Source organism: Trichoplax adhaerens, genomic scaffold (genome assembly GCF_000150275.1).
Source record: "Trichoplax adhaerens TRIADscaffold_1 genomic scaffold, whole genome shotgun sequence".
In the NCBI taxonomy this organism is placed as follows: Eukaryota; Metazoa; Placozoa; class Uniplacotomia; order Trichoplacea; family Trichoplacidae; genus Trichoplax; species Trichoplax adhaerens.
The window spans coordinates 3978948-3993585 of NW_002060943.1; the positions used below are offsets into that span (position 1 = coordinate 3978948).

At 38.1% G+C, this 14638-nt stretch overlaps 2 protein-coding genes across 2 annotated transcripts; one reads left to right on the forward strand and one right to left on the reverse strand.

Moving 5' to 3' along the window:
- Nucleotides 1–453: 453 nt before the first annotated feature.
- Nucleotides 454–5326, reverse strand: TRIADDRAFT_11306 (uncharacterized protein; the record flags this gene model as incomplete). The annotated part of the gene is made up of 5 exons (XM_002108571.1): nt 454–622; nt 729–1041; nt 1160–1293; nt 1429–2212; nt 4918–5326. Coding segments are annotated over 5 exons (1809 nt in total), but the record flags the coding sequence as incomplete, so codon positions are not given.
- A 3992-nt stretch (nt 5327–9318) lies between these two features.
- Nucleotides 9319–14488, forward strand: TRIADDRAFT_51688 (uncharacterized protein; the record flags this gene model as incomplete). Its single annotated transcript, XM_002107770.1, has 7 exons — nt 9319–10203; nt 11188–11391; nt 11736–11876; nt 11994–12058; nt 12248–12386; nt 12486–12997; nt 13102–14488. The coding sequence occupies 7 exons, from the start codon at nt 9319–9321 to the stop codon at nt 14486–14488; spliced, it is 3333 nt and encodes a 1110-aa protein (XP_002107806.1).
- Nucleotides 14489–14638: the final 150 nt, after the last annotated feature.

A 14638-nucleotide genomic window follows, 5' to 3' on the forward strand; every position in this document is an offset into this window, starting at 1 on the left:
ATAGTCATCATTACACTTTTACCACTTCCCGGAGTAGATATTCGAATTTTCTTGTTATTTTCCTTCTTAATATCGTCACTTATATCTGGGTGATCAGCTTTAGGACGTGGCAGATAGCCGGCCTCTTTCCCAGGCTAACATATGTATAGTGTACAAAAAATGTTCAATCAAGATAGCATTTAAATTAATTCATTATTCCAAAATCATTTAACTGATAGAATTATCGACTATGCTAGATTCAAATGACAAAGCTACCTGTAACTTCTTCGTTGAGACTTTTGTACTTACTTTCGTTACCGAGGTAGTTGCTAATAATGGTTGCTCATAGGGCGTAGATGGATATTTTTGCTGAGCATTAATGACTCTTTGATCGCACGACCTATCTGACATTGAATTAAAATGTCTCATATCATTACGCCCATTGTCTTTTAAATTCTCGAACACTTTAGCAGCAAGGCGTTGAATAAGGTAATGATTACTACAGTAATCAGGAAAATTTTTCATAATTAGCTCTTTAGCGACCTGGAACGCATTGGAATTTTTACTTGGATCTGAATCATTTTCAAACCAAGTGAATTGACTTTCTATCTTTTTTCCATGAATTTCGAAAGTTATAGGAATTCTAATGTAAATAATTACGCAATAGCTTAATTAAGTATTGCATTTATAGATTGATAATATTATTATAATTGTAATTTGTACGTCTATAGCGTAACATTTATACTAACATTTGAGGCAAATTATCGTACTCTTTTCCATCCCAGTAATGCTTATATCCACAACATTGAGAAAAATTAGGATCAGCTGGCGTTTTAGTAGTATCACCGTTACAATATGCAATGTTGCCTTGTCCACTAAGGCTGCGCATTTTGCCAACAAGGCATAATGGACAGTAGCTAGGTTGTCTAGTTTTGATTAGATTGAGACAATTGCCAATTACATCATAGCTAAAACTGGCTCTTCGACGGAACTGCAGTTTATAAACTTGACCAGATTTTAATTCTTCATGGCTTTGACGGATCCATTCATATATTGGTCCGCCTATACAACGAAAGGAGCATCCATTACATTACAGTAATCAATGTTATTCATACCAATAGCAAGTTTGAAGAAAGTTTATGATAAAATTTTTAACTCATTACGTTCATTAATTCATTACCGGATTTCAAATCTGACGTAGGAAACCGAGCATTATGCTCCACTATAGCATAACAAGATAAGCATCTTAACAAACGACCTTCTCGGACTGCATTAGATGTTATGGTAGCAATTTCACGAGGTTGCAACCATGTACTAGTGATATCACTAATAAAAAGACGTACCAGATATTAATTCAAATCAAATACTGTTTCATACTAAACTTTTACAAAGTTCTACATGTAAAGTTGTAAACTAGTAGTAAAAGAAATAGAATGAATTATAGCTTACTTGGATAGCTGTCGATAAAACTCTTCAACTAATCCCGGTATCACATCATATTTCTCAAAGTATAATTCATCCATGCATCCTACCAATTTACAAATGTATTGCTCTGGCAAAGCTCTCCCACTACAGATAGTGCAGTAGTTATCGTCATCAAATTCGATGTAATCGTCCAGCAGATCCTGTTTAATTGCCCACACATTGGGTAACATTTGACGAGATATTTTGGCTAGGGGCCTACCATCGATACCCACTAAGGGAATGAAATGATTGCGAGCTGGATTACTCCATGCAAGCACAAGAGGTTTATGCAATCGCCCATCTTTGCCTTTACATTCGATTACGGTCGATAGAACGGGTAAAAAGATGGCAGAGTAGTCCACTGACGATTGCATGCCTTCCAAATTATCTAATAATAATATCGGTCGTTTGAGTATGTTGGCTAGACCAAAGATATGGACATTTCTTAATCCTAAACTTTCACCATTTCTAGGTACAAAGTCTGGATCAGCTTCCGCGATAATTTCCTGCCATTCGTCATCACTTATGAAATCCCGTAGTAATGATCGATATCGAGATTGGTTGCATTTTAAATGAAATCTGAGATTAACCCGTAAAGGATGCCAAAATAATTCACTGCCAACTAGAGCGCGAGAGATAGCGTGTACTAGGCAATGACCATCACCATCAACGTGAATAGGGACGATCACTTCTTGATTACATAAATGATTTAAAACTTTGAGCGTATCTTTTAAGTATTCAATCGATCCACTACGGTCACGTCCATAGCCTTAACAAAAAAATAATAATTAGCATATTTTATACGCACGAAACATCCTACGTTTTATGAACCTATCCATCATATTGTCATGATTAGTATGCAACTAAAAGGAAGTATGCAATGAAATTATAATAAGTGTGTAATAGATGGACATGTTAGGTAACTAGGCATACATAAGCTCTTTATAGTCAGTCTATCCAACTTTTGCAGTTACGATAGAAATGTTCAATATTTTCTATCACAACTAATGATCACTTTCTAATACGCACATCTGGAATGGAGTATAACTAACATTATTGATTAATAATCCTGTTTGCTGTATATTTTCTGACTTAAGGTTCAATTGCGATGATCCATTCTATGGTAAAGTTTAACACTACACAGTATTCAACTAGCATAAATCGGGCTGATCGTGTCTGAAAATAGATTGTCAAGTTCAATAGACACTCCTGTAGTCATGAATAAAGTATTGATTGAGTATTTGGTAATACATTAATGAATCAGTCTAATATTTGATCATCATGAACACTTAGATTGGCTGCCGTTGCAATGCTGTAAGGGGATAGTAATGGACGATGTAATAATATGAAGGAGATATTTTTTATCTTGACAGAATATCTACTGCAGTATGAGAATATGTCAGGATGTGCTCAGTAAGCTTGTATAGTGCTGTTGATAGGAGGAGTAATAATAGTTGTATCTTTTCTACAACTGCAGAAGTATTTCCATGCTTGCGTACAATTGGAGTAGCCAGTGACAGTACTTATGCGTAATACCTTATAATGATTTTTTCCACGCGTATCATAACTATCGCATCAGATTTCCGCTGCTAGGTTCCTCAAAATAGCAGTTAAGGTCTGATCATCATCATTACATTATCTCTCCCATCTCTTGATATAATACATACGCGTATATATAATTAATCACTGATCCATTGGTTGATTTACATCAAGTGCTGCCACTGATACCGTCATATTTTGCTTTTTTTTGAAAGTTTCATTATAATCTACATCTGAAGGTAAAATCACCAGAATACACCATTGGAATACCGACTATAGACAATATATCGACATATGACATCGTTAGTAAACTTGGGCGCGCTTTCTTTGCTACCTCGAACATAGCCCTGTCGGCATTCGAGCATGGCTACCTAGAAGAAGTTATGCAAGTCGATTGATTCTTCCGTGTCAATCACCTTGTATAAAATAAAATTTCAATGAATACTTTCTACTAATAGCGTTTACGAAAACGCCAATCATGATTGTGGACTATTAAGCCATCGGTAACCAATGACGCTATCTAATCATGCCCTTTAATATAGAAAAATGTTACAAGATTTGAAAGTATAACTTGGATGGTCAATATACAGCAGGGCTTGCAAGCAAATTGTATAAAGTTGACTAGCTATCGGTCATTACTGTATATAGGTAATCCATTTCATTGATACGAACATACACAATATGATTGAAGAGTGGATACCGATGACTATTAAGTTAAGAATATTTTAAAAAAGTCAGAGGATTTGGATTTTATCTAATCCAGTGATAGCTAGTTATGACGGTAATCGCCGTATGGCTGCAGGTTGGGTAAACTTGGTATACTCTTCAAGGCCAATACGTTTCTCACTTCATTTTCAATTACTTTGACAAATGGTAGATTAAACAGGCTATTGCATTCTCCATAGTTGGTTGTATTGAATACGCGTATCTAATGTGAATTGCAGTTTAACCGTCAGCAGTTATCCCAATATCCCCTGTAGTGTTATATATATATATATATGGCATGATATACTGGTATATAGTATAGGGTACACTGGATGATGACCATTATTAAATGAATATTTCATATCGGATGAATTTCAATAGTATCTTGACCATCAGTAATTCGTCAATATCCTATTTAATGTTAAGCAATTTATGTTGGCAACAACATAAAGTGAAATGAATTTATGATGCACAATTTGGATGCGATCTATTACTGCTGCATGGTAATTTGGTAGTTGTTTGGACTATGTATTGGCATAAATTGTTGTTGTTCAATGAAAAAGATACGACTGTTATTGGTGTAGTCAATGAAAAGGGAATTGAAACGTTTATGTGGGCAATAGCAACTGGGAGGATGTGATTATCCAACTGCAGTGGTAATGGGATTAATAAAGATGAACAAATGGATTGATCAGTAACTTTTCAAAGGTGTGGGGAATTACTGCATTACTACTTTAGTCTAGTCGTACAGACGAAAAATGTTGCAATACTACCATAGTCGAGTCGTTGATATTTACAGTAGGCAAAGAGAGAATGAACTAATGGATTGATCAGTAACTTTTCAAAGGTGTGGGGAATTACTGCATTACTACTTTAGTCTAGTCGTACAGGCGAAAATGTTGCAATACTACCATAGTCGAGTAGTCGATATTTACAGTAGGCAAAGAGAGAATGAACTAATGGATTGATCAGTAACTTTTCAAAGGTGTGGGGAATTACTGCATTACTACGAAAATGTTGCAATACTACCATAGTCGAGTAGTCGCTATTTACGGTAGGCAAAGAGAGTGGAATGGACTATTGACATGATGAAGTAAAACAGCCACTGTTTAACAGCATAACATGATGGCATCGATCGTGCATAACCATTTATGTCAGCAATAAGAATGACAAGGTACGAGCAATACAAGACTGCATGACAACAATTTGAAGGTATGGAAGGATAAATACCTAGTATTGCTATCCTATCGGAATGGATTCGAAAGGCTCGATCAGCCAAGAGGGAACATTGAAATGGTTCAGCTTGGCTTAAATCTTTCAGGCGCACCGCTTTAGCCGTCTGTTTATGCATACCATAGTAAGTTAAAAGTGGTGATATTATTTTACAATGAAAATTGGATAATCCATTGACAACAACTAATTCATGGGCCATTTTTTTCTTGTCTGCGATCGATTGATCATTCTTGAATAATGATTGCACCAGAGAATGGAGATGATGATCGCCTTTCCAATTGAACTGATCGACATGGTGTAACTTACTGACAGGATGAGTGGCGCTACAATTAGGGCAATCCACTTGAATGGTGGTGTTATCGAAGACCAAAGTGGTCGAGCTAAAAGGACACTGGCCAGTTAAGATTTCAAGCTGATTATAATTATCATGATGATTGCCTGGGTTACTGGCCATTTCATCCATGCCTGCTGTTGCAATAACTAATTTGATTTTGGACTTTCTCGCCTATTTTCTTTCAAGGGCTTTCTCGACCGTAGACTCGCGATGGTACAGTACTTGTCTACGGCGTACTGAACACGACGTTGTTTACTGTACTATCCGTCTGTCTATGCTTCGGCAATGCCTTGAATGGATCTCCAAGCGCTTTTGGATACCTGTATGGCTGTGTTAGGAGATTTGGGGACATGGACTAGCGATCGATAGTAGTAGTGGATGATCATTAAACCACTTAAGAAAGAAAGGGTAGACTGCTCCCATATCAACACTGTACTGGATGAATCTCCGAGCACTTTTGGATACCTGTATGGCTGTGTTAGGAGATTTGGGGACATGGACTAGCGATCGATAGTAGTAGTGGATGATCATTAAACCACTTAAGAAAGAAAGGGTAGACTGCTCCCATATCAACACTGTACTGAATGAATCTCCAAGCACTTTTGGATAAATGTATGGCTGTGTTAGGAGATTTGGGGACATGGATTAGCGACCGATAGTAGTAGTGGATGATCATTAAACCACTTAAGAAAGAAAGGGTGGACTGCTCCAATATCAACACTGTACTGAATGGATTTCCAAGCACTTTTGGATACCTGTATGGCTGTGTTAGGAGATTTAGGGACATGGACTAGCGATCGGATAATAGTAGTGGATGATCATTAGTCCGCTGAATTAAGAAAGGGTAGACTGCTCTAATATCAACATTGTACTGAATGGATCTCCAAGCACTTTTGGATACCTGTATGGCTGTGTTAGGAGACTGGGGGACATGGACTAGCGACCGGATAGTAGTAGTGGATGATCATTAGTCCGCTGAATTAAGAAAGGGTAGATTGCTCCAATATCAACACTGTATTGGATTGGAGTAGAGCTGGCATACCGAAAATAGTGTACGACTACTCGAATAGAATGATTTAGACTACAGTCCGTGAATAAAGCAACCCATTCATTGACAGTATGGACAGGCTCAACGCCATTGCGCATCCTGTCATGATGTCGTTTCGAAAATGTCGAAGAGCACACCATCAAAAGAAAATGCTATGGTTAGCGCTAGATAGTGATACTCTTTAGATAGGCTGTAGCTACAACTTGAACTCTTCAAGTGGTGGCAAGCCTTATTAAAGAGGTTTTTTTCAAGTTGGATTGGTTGTGCATGCCGTCTACTGTACAGTACTGTACAGTAAAATGGCCATCCTATATTGTAGGTACTGCAGTTGTCCACATTGTACAGTCCAAGATCACCGGTTACTGTGCTGTCTCATATCAATCTCTCTTTCTTTCAAGTACAGTAGACAATGTAGTAGAGGATAACTATTTGTGGACATCCTGCATGGATTAGCAGTGTTGAAGAATGGACTTACGTAAGCCTTGACAATTTCAACCATGAAAAAATTATTTTCCCTTATTCTCATCCAGAGATCGGACAAAACAACAACAGTGGGATCGGACAGACACACCGGATCGACGAGAAACACCATGACAAGTTTGTCTTGGTCTTACAAGACAAACTTGACCGACTACAGTACTGTACTACAGTAGAAAGAAATGGGCTACAGTACAGTGTACTGTAGCCTACCTAAAATGCATTGATCATCCAGAAGTCTGCACTCTGCAATATACCAGTGATGGACGGACACTACGACACGGATATTGCCCAATGACCAAATGAGTTGTACATTGAGAACGTTCATGATCTGTCCATCACTGGTATGTACTGTCATTGGACTAGTCAATGCTTGGTAGTCGATGGTACTGTACAAGTGTGCATTTTTAGAGACCCTTAAAACGTACTGGAGTCCTTATGGTAGTCGTGGAAAAAGTTCATCGTGTGAACGTACCTTATTTAGTGTCCATGGTAAAAGATGGATCAATACAGTACTGGAGGAACCGTTTTGGTAGGTACAGTACAGTAGTAGCACAGTAGGAACCGTTTGGGACCATTTACTGTACTGAACTCCAGTACAGTACAGTACTACTACAGTATTTTGTAGTACTGTCCCCGTTACAGTACATTGTACTGTGTACAACACAGCTACTATGGAGAGAAATGGTGATGCTACAGTCTTCTGAATTTGTCCAGTCAGCACAATACTGTACAGTACTGTACACAGTAGTTCTATTTTGTAGTACTGTCCCGTTACAGTACATTGCACTGTGTACAACACAGCTACTATGGAGAGAAATGGTGATGCTACAGTCTTCTGAATTTGTCCAGTCAGTACACTGTACTGTACTGTAGTTCTATTTGTAGTAGTGTCTCCGTTACAGTACATTGTACTGTGTACTATACTGTACAGCTACTACAGTACAGTACAGTACAGTATGGAGAGAAATGGTAATGCTACAGTCTTCTGAATTTGTCCAGTCAGTACAGTACTGTACTGTATTTTGTAGTACTGTCCCCGTTACAGTACATTGTACTGTGTACAACACAGCTACAGTATGGAGAGAAATGGTGATGCTACAGTCTTCTGAATTTGTCCAGTCAGTACACTGTACACTGTACAGTACTGTAGTTCTATTTGTAGTAGTGTCTCCGTTACAGTACATTGTACTGTGTACTACACAGCTACTACAGTACAGTACTGTACTGTCCCCGTTACAGTACATTGTACTGTGTACAACACAGCTACAGTATGGAGAGAAATGGTGATGCTACAGTCTTCTGAATTTGTCCAGTCAGTACAGTACCGTACTGTACTGGAGGAATCGTTTTGGTAGTCCATTTACAGTACTGTACTGTAGCTCTACAGTATTTTGTAGTACTGTACCCTTACAGTAAATTGTACTGTGTACAACACAGCTACTATGCAGAGAAATGGTGATGCTACAGTCTTGTGTCCCGTAGAATACAGTACAAAGCTGGCGGCAACGATACGCCACTCGGCAGAGTATAAAAACCAAGCTCCACTTGGCAACTGCATCATTCTGCTCTGCTCTACCGTTTAAGCTGGTAAACTTTGTTGGTGCATTTGATGTACCAAATTGGAGTTTTTTTTTGTTAAAAAAATCTCTTCTGCTACTGGTAACCTTACCGCAAAAAGGGTACGTGCTTTTACTGAACGCACAGACTGTTGTGACAATTTAAATTAGAAGAAAACAAGCTGCATTTAAAACGCATTAATACTGCATCAGTTGAACGCTATCTACGGATAGTGGTGATGAAAAAAAAAAAGTTGACTTTGTTAGCTTGAGTCGTGGCAAATTGCATTTGCAGTACAAAAGGTGATACAGACCAAGTCAATTCTGGCAAGCCATAAAAAAAGTGTAAGATAAAAACCATCTGCATCCAAGAGATGCTCCAATGTGTGTGTCGAAAGACTGTAACTTAACCTACAAAGTGTATTTATCAAGTTGTTATCTATGTTAACTTGTCGCTCTAAACTGATGCAACATTAATCCTCTCGTTGTACTACTAACGCTTTCTACTCATTAGTTTTACTACGGCTATTTTACTCCAAAAAACCATTTCAAAATTGTTCATCAACTTTGTCAATATGATTGTACATTGTGGTACATAACCTTCTATCACACTCTACCAACTTGTCGACAATCACTTCCATCATACTTTGCAAAGTGTCAACGTGGAAAATTTTATAACCTATTTCATATCGATTGTAGCATTTTGCAAAAAGTGGTCATAGAGCCCCCCCCCAAAATTAACCATACCAATATTTGATACTACATTTACAACATAACTTCTACTCGACATTATTCATTCTATTCTACACCCATATTGACATCCAAAGTAGTGGAGATAGAGGTGTATCTAGGTATAGAATAGCGATCGATAGATATATATGCTCTAGACAATTACCTATCTAATAACTTTGTGTACTCTTAATTCAACCATTGCATCCAATTCATTTCCAACCCCCCCAAAAAATAATAATAATATCATGATGAATTGCGACGCCATCCAAAACGTCACCGAACGCCAAGACAACGAAATCAACAATCAAATAAGTCATGATAGGAGCTATGCTATGATTCAGCAAGCCAATGCTAATCCTAGTGCAGAAAATAACCATCAAGCCTCCGCCAATACTGATCCATCATCCTTCAAAGATGATGATGATCCATCTGTAGATGAATTGGAAGAAGGGGAAGTCATTTCATCGTGCGAATCGGATGGGGAATTGAAAAACGAAACTCCGAACCAAGAAACGCCTGATCGTAACTACCAGGACAATGCTGCTACTTTTTTCTCTCCTTCACTACCTGCTCAAGGAGAGAACAATCATGACAGTAATTACAATACTGACCATCATTACCCTGATGTCAATAGAAGTCAGCGATTTTGTGCTTATCCTTCACTCAACGAAGATAAATTAAACCAATTGCAAAACGATCAAAGTAGTAAACCGCCAACAAAGAAAAAACGCGAGAATCGCTTTAGTAAGAAAAAACCCTCCAAGAATGCCCGTCGAAATAAAGCAGCACGACAACGTGCTCGCACCGCTGCTGCTGCTACTGCGACTCCCACTGGCGCTGGTCGTGGTAGTTTTCATGCAAAAGCAAAGAATAAAAATAAGAAAGCACCACCACCACCAGTAGAATCCAATCATTTCCCTCCTGGACCTGACATGGTTCATGGTAAGAAAGGCAAACCATCACTGCAAGCATCATCTCTTCTTTCTCGACCATTACATCCTAACCACGATTCTATGCCACGACCAGAAACGATCTATCGTCGAGGACCTATGGACGATGTCGAAAACCCTATCGACGACTACGCGTATACAACTGGTGGCTATCTGGAAGCAATGCATCCCCCTGTAGACAAGGTAAAGTCGCCATTTTTCAATTCCAATCTTCCTTTCAATAAGCATGGCTATAATTATCATTTTCCCCCAATCTTGTTGACGGTAGCGCACTTTCCCATGCATTGTACTACTACTGTACAGTACATATAACAGTGGGAATGATCATGTTCATCGTCAATTCTTTGTAGTTTTCAACATTCATCAATGAATTCAAGAAATGCAATAGGCTACTCTACACAATCTATAGACTATATGATGGTATTTGAGCAACATCGAGTATCCTTTCGTCTTGTCGACTGTTCGATAGATCTGTATGAAATGAACAACTAACTCATTAGCTTATAGGGAAGCCTTTTCTTCTCCGATACGTCCAATACACTACAGTACTGTATACTAACGCCTTGTAGCCCATGGCAACCTACTGTATCAGCGAGGCAGTGATTTGACATGGCTACTGTAGCTACCATGATGGCAGCACTTCGTCCTACAGCGCTTTTTATGATGAGGATGATGATTGATAAACATAAAGTGTGCCTATTTTTAAACTCCAGTTCCGCAAAAATTCCATTCCACTCTCATAAAATAGTGACAAATTGATTAACGACAATATTAACTTGTAAATATGCATATAGATAGAATAGAAGTGAACATGACCTACTGGTAATTCATTCGATTGTATATCATAAAGATAGTTAAAGAGTGGTTACAATTAGTTGATATACATACAAGTGCTACGCTAGAACGTTAAAACTTGACCAATTCATAGGTTGCAATGATCGGAGAGTAATGTCACTTTTTATCTTATCCCATAATGGACGCTTCATATGGAGCCATATGAGCACCAATTGATGTATAACCACAGTCAAGATACTGTACTTTGGATGAATACTATAGTACTGGCCATTTCTATGCTTTGAAATAAAAGCGGATAAGATATACAATCAAAGTAATGCTCTACTTAACAAAATCATCGAATAATTAATTGCTTTATATCTTTTGAAACAGTTTGGAAGAAATTTACCCGCGCCATCCAATATGCCTCCAAGATTTCACGGATTTGATATGGGGCCTGTAATAAATGATAATCAAATTGATCTCAGAAATCAACTTGGCGATCATAATCCTCCGTTACCTCCACCACCACCACCTTTTTCGACATTAAAGCAACCGCCTATACTAGGACAAAGCGTAGATGATAATAATTTCAATGTATGTCCAATGACTATCGACTTGTTTTGCTATTACTGCCGTCTTCTGTTTATTATTGAATATTTACTATCTACGTCTACGTATAGGCTTATGCAGTCTTGATCTGTACTGTTATAATTTTACACTTGGATAAAAAAATTTCATTTCATTGCGCCCGATTTTGACTACTATAAGTTACGCATGGATCAATCCAATTGCTAAGATTGCGTCATGATCGACCTATTAGTTCGTTCACATATTTTGTGAATAGAAATGTTGCAGGCTGGAGACCACCAGTTGTTGCTGCAGATTAAATTTATATTGTACTATAACTTCCTACTCTGCTTTTCCTTGAAACTTTATAGGAAATTGAAATACAACAATCTCGCAAGAGACAAGCTGAACATGAAGTCAAACCACGTTTCCAAAAGAGACATAAAGATAATAAAATGAAGCCAATACCTAAAGTTGTATGTAAATATTTTCAAGAAGGGCGTTGTTCTAAGGTGATGCATCCGATTTTAATGCAATGTATTCCTAAAGGGCTACAAGTTTCAATTGCATGGCCTAGAGACATCGTCTACCGCACAGTAATGTGATATCTATTTTTCTTCTTGCAACAGGGCGATGAGTGTACGTTCGCTCATGATGGAATACCTTCCATTAAGAAGAGGCAAGAACTCTGCAAGTATTACGTCAGCGACAGCTGTAGTAAAGGTTCAAGCTGCCCCTTTATGCATGATATCCTTTTATTTTTACATGTACACGTACATCTTAACCATAATTTACCTGTACTTACATTATTCCTTCTATCTCGTGTTGTAATAGAGAATAAAACTCAATTTTTAAACGTAAACTCTCCATAATTGGCAACTAGATCAAGTGTTTGCCTTAACTTCTTCATACAGAATTTTCCCTGTAAATTTTTTCATACTAACTCGACATGTTATTCCGGTGATAAATGCAAATTCTCTCACGCTGAACTAAACGATGAAGGACATCAGTTACTGTCACAGGTATAACCTATACGTTCATCTAGCATGCTAGCGCAACTTGTGATTCAAAACTTTATTACTCCTTTTAATGATTACAATTATTCACCTTCTGTCCTCTAGTTTCTTAAATCAAGCAGAGAATCTGATGAACCCATAGATCCTATAGGGCCTGATGATCGTAGCAATGATGGCGTCATCGCTGCTCCGAAAATTTTTAATTCTCTAAATGATTCATCTTATCAAGTGCCATCAATAAGAACCAATGAATCGGAAAAACTATCTCAAAATTTCCCAGATCGAGCGTTGCCTGAAAGAATTAGTAACATTCAACTTCCTTATGGAAATCGTATGGACGATATGGAACACAAAGATAACACATCCAGACCTATCAAAAATGAAAGTCAACCTGCAAGAAGTACTAGTACTGTTCGAGATCCCAGATTAAGACATCTACAAAATGCGGGTAGTGATCTTACTAATAAAACTAGATCTGTAAACATGGAAGATAAGATGGAAAATCGAAATGAAATAAGAGATAGACCAGGACTTACTGACGAACGTAGGCTTGAACGATCGTCAAATTTGCACGCAACTACAAAGCAAGCGATACCCATTCGGGATCCTAGGCAACAGTTAGTAGTTTGGAAAAAAATTATTAAATAAAAGTCATATTGTAACGGCAACTTTATACATATAGTATCACTAAGAATTCAATTTCTATTGTTATATCTTTTAGGCACCCTGGAAGTAGAATACGATCGAAAGAGGATCTTCATGGTCGTCCTCAAGCCATAAAGGAAAGCCATTTACTGCCAGAGCAAAAATCAACGTCGCGTGTTCTTGCAAGTCAGCAACAGTCGGAATCATGGGATGATCTTGGAAGGAGAAAGAGAGCGGTTGAAGGCAATAACCAACCTCGTACTGGTTACCGATCAGCACCTAATGAAGATAAAAATTTTGGTCCATCTAGCTTGCATCGCTCTGAACAAGAATATGCTTCATTTCAGAGACAAAGAGCTCGAACTGGTGGCGCTAATAATCAAGTACTACCTGATGACGAAGAATCCTACGGAAATTCAAGATCAAATCCAGTAGATAAATCGACACGCCAAGGAAAACAGGCTCCAACATCTAGTGAAGTATTTCAAGATATGAGAGGTTTAGGCCACCCTGGTCCTGATTATCCGTCACAGCGATCACATGATAACATTGCTCGAGAACCGTTACGTAAAGGTAGTGGATTTACACCAATGTCACATCCAGTATATGAGGAACAATATATGAAACCGCCCGCTGGAAGATCAGTTGGAGAGTTGTCAAGAGCTCCGAGACCTCGTATACCAGAAGATCCTAGAAACGTAAGACCTGGATTTCAAGCGCACGGTACTAATCCCGAATCATCATTACCTTCGGAGGACAGCTATAATGATCATCAGCATAAAATACCTGACAACATGGCTTTAAAACAACGATATAGAAAAAATGATCCTGCGAATATGAAAAATCAAGCACATACTCAGCAATATTTGGAAGAACATAAATATGGCGATAATAGTAGCGTTGAAGCTAAGCCAAGATCACAGCAATTCGATCCACGAAAAGATGATAGACAATTGAAAGAACCTACTGCACCAGCTAGGCGTGTAGCTGCTGGTACAACTCGACCGAAAGATCCAAGATTAGCGAGGTTGGAAAATGTCGATTCTGCGCATGCAAATCCTGCAACAGCTGAGAGATTTCCGAAAGATCCACGGATAGGAGCACTAAAAGATTTTGGTGCCCGTCGTCAGCCAACTACTGAAGCTTCTATTATTAAAGACCCAAGACTGCAGTACTATGATTCTCCAGGAGATACTGACTCCCATAATAAACCTGTAAACACAAATACGTTACCTAAAAATAAAACTTCAAGTAAAGATATAGAACAACCTTGGGACACTGGAAAAAACACTGGGTATGAGCGGGTAACCGATAGTAAAGCTGATGTGTCGAAGGAAGCGGCTGAATCTGCAGAATTAGCTCTCAAGTCCAGTGCATTATCAACAAGACATAAATTAAATCCGGGCAGTACTATCTCTGACCAATTTCGTATACTAGACCCGAGAGCCTCTAGTTTTGTTTAGATCTTCATATGGTTTCTATTCAGCGATATTTTCTATGTAGTCATTTTTTCAGTGCTATATAATCTATCTGAATATTTGTGTATTGCGAAAGGCTTATTTAAAATATTATCATTTGCACGTTAGTATAGCTATATATTATAACCTAATTTG